At 36.5% G+C, this 7,204-nt stretch overlaps 1 protein-coding gene across 1 annotated transcript in view; it reads right to left on the minus strand.

Moving 5' to 3' along the window:
• TPP2 (tripeptidyl peptidase 2) overlaps nucleotides 1-7,204 on the minus strand; it is a 56,470-nt gene that overhangs the window by 37,568 nt on the left and 11,698 nt on the right. Inside the window, exons 8-13 of the mRNA XM_009288443.1 lie at nucleotides 6,823-6,977; nucleotides 5,698-5,774; nucleotides 5,075-5,202; nucleotides 3,098-3,197; nucleotides 779-927; nucleotides 529-644 (exon numbers count right to left, since the gene is read on the minus strand). Of these exons, the coding sequence (XP_009286718.1) occupies nucleotides 529-644; nucleotides 779-927; nucleotides 3,098-3,197; nucleotides 5,075-5,202; nucleotides 5,698-5,774; nucleotides 6,823-6,977 (725 nt within the window). The remainder of the gene's footprint in view (nucleotides 1-528; nucleotides 645-778; nucleotides 928-3,097; nucleotides 3,198-5,074; nucleotides 5,203-5,697; nucleotides 5,775-6,822; nucleotides 6,978-7,204) is intronic.

Raw genomic sequence — 7,204 nt, forward strand, 5'->3', positions numbered from 1 at the left:
AAGCTACTTAGAAGTCCACAGGACACAATGAACACTCAGACTTTTCAGTGCAGGCCCAGAGCAGTCATTGCACAACTGCAGCTGTACTGCTTTGTGAACCAGCGTGGGTATCTGTATTTTCACTGCCCAGAACTTACAGTTCCAGCTTTTGTCTGCATCAAACAAGTTCAGCTCTCTCTGACAATAGCATAAAAACATTTTTGGACATTAGGACAGAATTTAGGCACCCAAATCCACATGTGGGTGATAAAAACCCACATCCCACTTATGCCCACATACCTTTTTGATCAGTCTAAGAATGTGTCTGGTTAACACATCTATTCTACAGTAACTGCATGCTGAAACTAAAAGGACCATCTCATTCCTCCTCCCCTCCCACTACTTTCCCTTATTTTCCCCTCAATCAGATCTGAGAATCAAGTAGCATGGGAGCAAACTGAGTTTGCTCTAGAAAGTTGCTCTTTTTTTGTGGGTTAGTTTTCCACTGGCAGTTATTTATATTATGTTGGGTTTTTTGCTAGCAAGTACCTGAATAATACCATGTCCTTGTGCAAATACTTCTATGTTTTCAGCTTTCACCGCAGTATTTTCTAAAGCTCTTCTGACAGAATGAACAGTGTAATGAATATCATTAGCTTTGAGGCCTGAAATTAAAAATAAATGGTATTATTGGCTACAACAAAAAATTCGAAAGTTACAGCATTTTTTTTTTTTTAGAGGAAAAAGTATCTAATTTCTTTTAGGCTATGCATCTATACTTAACATTGTAGTACATTACCTGACAATACTAATGCAATGCCTCCACATGCATTGGGAGAAGACATGGATGTGCCATTCATGAGTTGTGTTCCTCGCAGAGTCCAGTTTGGAACAGAAGCAATAGCACCTCCTGGGGCACTGATACTTACTCCAAGGGCTCCATCAGTGCTAGTGTTAAAACAGAATGGTTTAAAAACAAACTTTTTTTCTGCACACTTTATCTTGAAGTTATCCATGCACTTAAAAAAATAATTTTATCTTTAGGGAACATTCACAAGTATAACTTCACTAAATCCATTAACCTCAAGAAAAAGCATGCCACTAAGTAGCAATTTTAAATGTCACATCCATCATCAGCTATGCCTGTTTTACAGTGGAAGTTCTCTAAACTTTCACTCCTTCAATACTCTTCACCAGGCTTCAGTTTAGTAAGCAGAATATCTTCTGGGATTTGAATTAAATGATGCATGCAAACAAACCTATTAAACACTTCAATACATAAATTAGTATTCTACATAGCCTATTTAACAGTCATTATTTTTAAAGAAAAATAGTAAAAGGGAGAGGAAAACTAGAAAAGATCCAAAATCCAGATCTCTAATTTTGCATGTTGCCACTTCACTACCAGGTCAAATTCCAAATTACAATACAGAACCTGAGACAAGGAGAGCAAGGGGAGAAGACAAAAAAAGGAATGTCAAGAGGTGGATCAGGATCAGCTGGGCCTAAGCCACCATTCTTTCTTGCCCAAGCATATTTAAGAACGGAGTGAGTACCTATGGCACAGTTAAAGCAGCATCTAGTTTTCAACTGTATGAGCCAGATATACTCTGTCTTCCTTGCTCTGGGTAGACAAAAATTGCACCACTTGAATAAGGACAGCACTGTACCCGAGGTATTAAGTTCTGTGGAGAGGCAGGGTGTTTTAGGGTATTTATATCCCACACTAACAGCTTCATATGTCTAAAATGTGTGTCAAATCAAAGTACTCTCAGTATGATACTGCAATGTAACATTTGGACATATTTTATGACAGCCCTATGTAAATAACAGGTTCTGTTTCATGACACTTCTGGCCAAGCAGTGCACAGCGTATCTGCCTGAAAGCCTCTACTGCCTACTCAGACAGACTGATCCCCTGTCCCACGCCTGCTCTAGCAAAGCTTTAGGAACTCTCCAGTCACCTGTGTGTTGCACCCTACACAAGAGGAATCCTCCTTTGGCCAGACTTGGGCCTTTCAGCTGACATATGCTCATTCTGACTATTTTAGAATGCAAAATGACAAAGCACACAAAATGTAGTTTATATACATATGTGTGCATGTGTGTATGTATATCAATATTAATTACAAATCTTTCTCCCTTTCTCAGCTGAAGGCAGAGACCACATTTCTCTTTTCCCTACATGAAACATGACAATTCTACATAATAAGGTTCTTGGAACAATATACTTGCCTGTAAATATAAGAACACCGTGACAGTTAACTTTAAAGACCAATGCTAATAGGGAAGCATTTGCTATGTAACCAGCAAATAAACCAAGAACCAACCTCAAGCTACATTTTTTATTTTTTCCTTCACCCAATGTTATTGTAGGCTAAACTATAAAAGACAGTATACAGTTACTCCACGACTCGCAAGAACAATTCCAAAGTCTAAACACAGGCAAGAACTCAGGAAGAGATGCTATTTTTTTTTTCTTCTTTTGGCTACCACATTACTATCAAATGCTTCTGAGACATGAAATAAAAACTGAAGTTTTCATTGCCTCTAAATTTTCTTTTATAGATCTTTGAGAAAATTTTCTATAACGTGAGATAGAAAAGCATTTTTTTCTGCCTACTCACACCTCTACTGGACTCAAGCAAAACCCTTGAGTAAGTCATGCCATCACAGCAAAGTCACTGAAGCCAGAAGTAACACCACTGCAGTAATAGTATTTCTTTTAATCTTCAACACTAACAGAATAGTTAACTTCATCACACTAACTTAATGAAATAAATGCTATGGAAAAAGTCCTCTGAAAAAATAAATTTCAGAAAAAGAACAAATTTCCAAACAACTTTTCACCAACTTTTATCATCTCTGAATAGGTTCGCACTCATCAAATACACTTTCCTGAAACATACAGGTTGTGCTGAGGCTGTTCAGTGGTCTTCCCCCTGCCCCAGGAGTCCTAGAACCCGACATACAAAGGCCTTCCAAGAACAGCAGGCTACCTATGCACTTCCCATGGGAAATAAATACTTTTATTCTGCTATTAATGACCAATTTTTAGATTTTGAATTACATAATATGAACCCCAAAGTAATGAATTTGTTCTTTTAGTATAACCTACCTAGGCCCTCTGGATGACCAAGTATATTGATTTGCTGGCAGTTTTTCTCTTAAAGAATATTCAGCAACCATCATGTCAGGTGATACATAGGCACCAACACCTGTAAAAAAACATTCAAGCATTTTAGATGTCCAATGAATTTTTATTAAAAGCAAAAATAAAATATTTCTATGTTTTAAATTCATTATGAGAATTTTTGCTTGACATTTAAAAATGGAAACACATATTTTCCATCTCATTAAATCCAGATATTTTTACAAAGCAAGTGTAAAGCAGCATGCTATGCAGTAACAATGCTGATGGTCATACTGTATATAGTATTAAAAAATTAAGTAAACTTCAAAGTTTCATTTTTATTCAACTGGAATAGAATGTATTCACCTTCTACATTTCTTTCACAACCAATCACTTTTACATGTTTCCACTCTCTCCCGCACCCCTTTGTCTGTGTTTACACTTTTACAAACTACACCAACCATACCTCAAAGCAACCTATGTGAATTGGTTCATGTTCACGTGGCTCACAGCTACACCACCTGGAGCAGATGGCCACATCCACACAGCTCAAACACAGTGATAAGACAGTCATTACTTTCCTGTATATCAGTTCAAAGTGCCCAGAGCACATAAATGACTATGTCAAAGCCTGCGAAAGTTGTATTTTTAGAACACGATGTCAAGGATGCACATTGCATCGTGTACCTATTCTAAAGTGTACACTCCATTTTCTTTATGGCACAAGCACTATCAGGGTGGTAGAAAATTACCATACCAAGCTAACAAACAAACTTGGCAAGGTCCACGTCCATATTGTCTGTGTGAACCAAGCCAACCTGTCGACTGTATTTTGCTTTACCCTCAAAAAACAAAAAACCCTATCTAGTTCACTCCAGATGGAGGACAAGAAGCAAGCTACTTTGCATGCAGAGTGAATGATCACCCAGTCTCTAAAGTGATACAACAAGTAAGCTGAATTGACAGAGTAGATGCACTGTAAAAGCAAAGCCAATGCAGACCTGAAAAGAGCTTGTTAGTTCCAGTTCCAACCCCAGTCCCAGTAGCGGACTAATTGCAGATTAACTTTTAGAAAGTAATCGGCATTAATTCTACTAGCTGTCCTAAAATAGTCTCTCTCCAACTTTCAAGTCTACATGCTAGTCTCCTTGCATGAGAATTCTGAGGTTTAACAAGCAGTAATGCAGTATCAGAGCATTTATATAAAAATTAAGACTAGGGAAGTTACCCCTGAATGCTAGACATTTTGCTAAGTCTTATACATCAATCTTTCACTGAAATATCAAAAACATACACTAGCCTATCAGAAAAAACAATTCTTATGCCAGTAATAGACTTGCACAGAAGTGGTACTGCAGTTGAAAGAATTCTTCCCCTAGAAGGACTTGTCTAGGTCATGTCATGGGATTATTTTATATCCAAATTAAAAAGCTTCGTTGCACTACAAATAGAAATTAGATTATCTGATGAAGACAGATGATCTAAAACTGTGGTTCTGACAATTCAGAATGCATTACAAGACTTTTCAAAAGAATAATTAGAATCCAACTTGCTTATATTTTTTACAAGTTGCGCTTACCAGCGGCTAATGGTCTGAGTGAAGCGGTGTGCTCAGACGGTTAGTTAAAAAAATGATCTTGGAATCTTCAAATAGGTCAGACCATAAAGATTTCTTTTGCAAATTCTATGCAGAGCCACATCAAATCAAGACATCAAATCATCCACCTCCTACCTGTTTTCTACATAAGGTCTCGAATTGAAAGAAGATAATCTAAATTTTTATACCTAAGCATACAGCAAGTGCCTCCCTCAGAATTAATCTTGTAGCCCAGTAGTCTTTGATATTTTTTTAGATTTACTTCAGCAATCAGCCAGTGATCTCAAACATGTAACACAAGTACAAAGCTTGCTAAGACAGAAACTGAATACTGTCAAATTTTTTTTTCTAAACAAATTATTTACCTATTACACTAGATGTAGTTCCACCAGGACATCCTACTGTAGAAAGGCAAGGGCCATTATTTCCTGCACTTGAAACATAGATTACGTTGTGTTTCCACACTGCTTCATTAATTACTTCACAAATTCTCCTGATGTAAGAGAAAACAAGTCATTTAATCAACAATATTGCTTTCTTCCCACAGGGCAAAACTCCCATCTCTAGCAGAATCCCTATGACCAGTCACAGAACAAGGAATATTACGCGGCCTGCTTCCCACACCTAGCAGAGGCAGTTCCAGTACAGAAGCCGACCACAAAAAATATCTTACGGCTTTAAAAAGGAGTAACAGTTATGTAGTAATATTAGGTCTTCAAAAAAACCCCATAGATCATGTGGTGTTTCAACTACAAAAATTCTTTATTATTCAAAAATATTCTTTGCATTATAAATCAATAACACTTTCGATAGGTTTACTTAACTTTGGAAGACAGTTAAAAATGTAAACTGCAACAGTTTAATGTATATGAATCATTTGGGCCTGGACAATTCATTCTTACTGACAGTTCATTTACACAAAGCTCAACAAATGTAATTCCACTTCGGAGACAGTAAAATACTTCATATTAACCACAGTAGTACTTACCCGGAATTTGGCCAATGTGTTGCCTCTCCATAGCTATAGTTGACAAGATCACATTTGTATTTTATTGCTTCTATCATCTGATAAAGTAAAAATAAAAGCCAAAATACGTACTAGTCATAGAATAAGTCACTTAAAGAATGGCAAAAAACATCTGCTTAAACTGATCTGCTACAGATCAAAGAAAAAGGGATAAATTTCTTTTGACTCAACAAAAGAAAATAATTTAATTTACTTCAATCAGTTATTTAAGTGGTATTTTCCCAGTGTAAAACAGAATAAAAAAAACAACCACCCCCTGAACAGTCTTATTCTTGCCATGTTCCAAGCTATAAATTAAGACATTACCTTAAGAGAAAACTGCAGACATCATTAGTATTGTCTCAAACGCCTGTCCTCAACAACATAAAATTCTCCTTTCCTATGCAGTTTGGTTAAATTCCAAAAAGTCACAAAAACATTATTGTACATCTTCATGTTGCTATAGCAAGATATTCTATGTGCCACAAATATAATTTTCTATTTTCAGTTCCTTTTCTTTTTCCCCATCAACTCACTATATGGAAAAGGTCTTGGGCCTTTCATCACTAAAAAGGAGTAATATTTTTCCTCACTCTTAAGAAACAGTTAAGAAGAGTTAAAACAAATTCAGCCACATGGGTAGATACTAGTCTCTATTCCAGATTTATTTAAGTATTTTAGTATTCTAGTTATCTAAGTAACTATAAAAAAAATACACTTACAACACAGAATAAGGAATTTTAAATAAGCATACGAGTAACTTAGCCCATGTGTCAAGCTAGCCAGACACACTGCAACTCTATCAGTCTGAAAAACCCTGTAAGTGCTCTACGCAACATTAGTCTTGTTTTAATATAAAACATTAGTCTTAAGACATGTTTTAAAATATATTCTGGTTGGTTTTGTGGGGTTTTTTGTTGGGTTATTTTTGTTTGTTTTGGATTTTTTTGGGGGGGTGGAGGTCCTTGGTTGTGGGGTTTTTTTTGTTAGAAATATTCTAGAACCATAAAAACACAGCTTATAAGCAAGTAGAGCAGAAAGTGTTCCATATGTTCTACAATTAAGTCACACTGTTGAGATTAATCGTTTATTCAGTGAAATACCCACAGCTCTTATTAGACCAGTGCCAGTTTCCATTGTACTTAGTCTCGTATCGCCAATCTTGATTGCAAGAACCTGAGCTCCAGGAGCCACACCATTTCTTTCTGGTTCTTCTGGAAAGTATCCAGCTGCAATACTAGCCACGTGTGTTCCATGTGCTCCTGAGCAAATGAAAAATTTTATCACTGTATGTTTAGTGAACTTCATTCATACCAATTCAATACACTACAGCTCAATTTTCACTTATTGAGCTGCAAGTATATAAATCCAGTTGGCAGACAGTCACAAGTGGTGTTCCCCAGGGCTCAGTATTGGGGCCAGTTCTGTTTAATATCTTTATCAATGATCTGGATGAAGGCATTGAGTGCACCCTCAGTAAGTTTGCAGA

Source organism: Aptenodytes forsteri, unplaced genomic scaffold, assembly GCF_000699145.1.
Source record: "Aptenodytes forsteri isolate BGI_AS27 unplaced genomic scaffold, ASM69914v1 Scaffold123, whole genome shotgun sequence".
Classification (NCBI taxonomy): Eukaryota; Metazoa; Chordata; class Aves; order Sphenisciformes; family Spheniscidae; genus Aptenodytes; species Aptenodytes forsteri.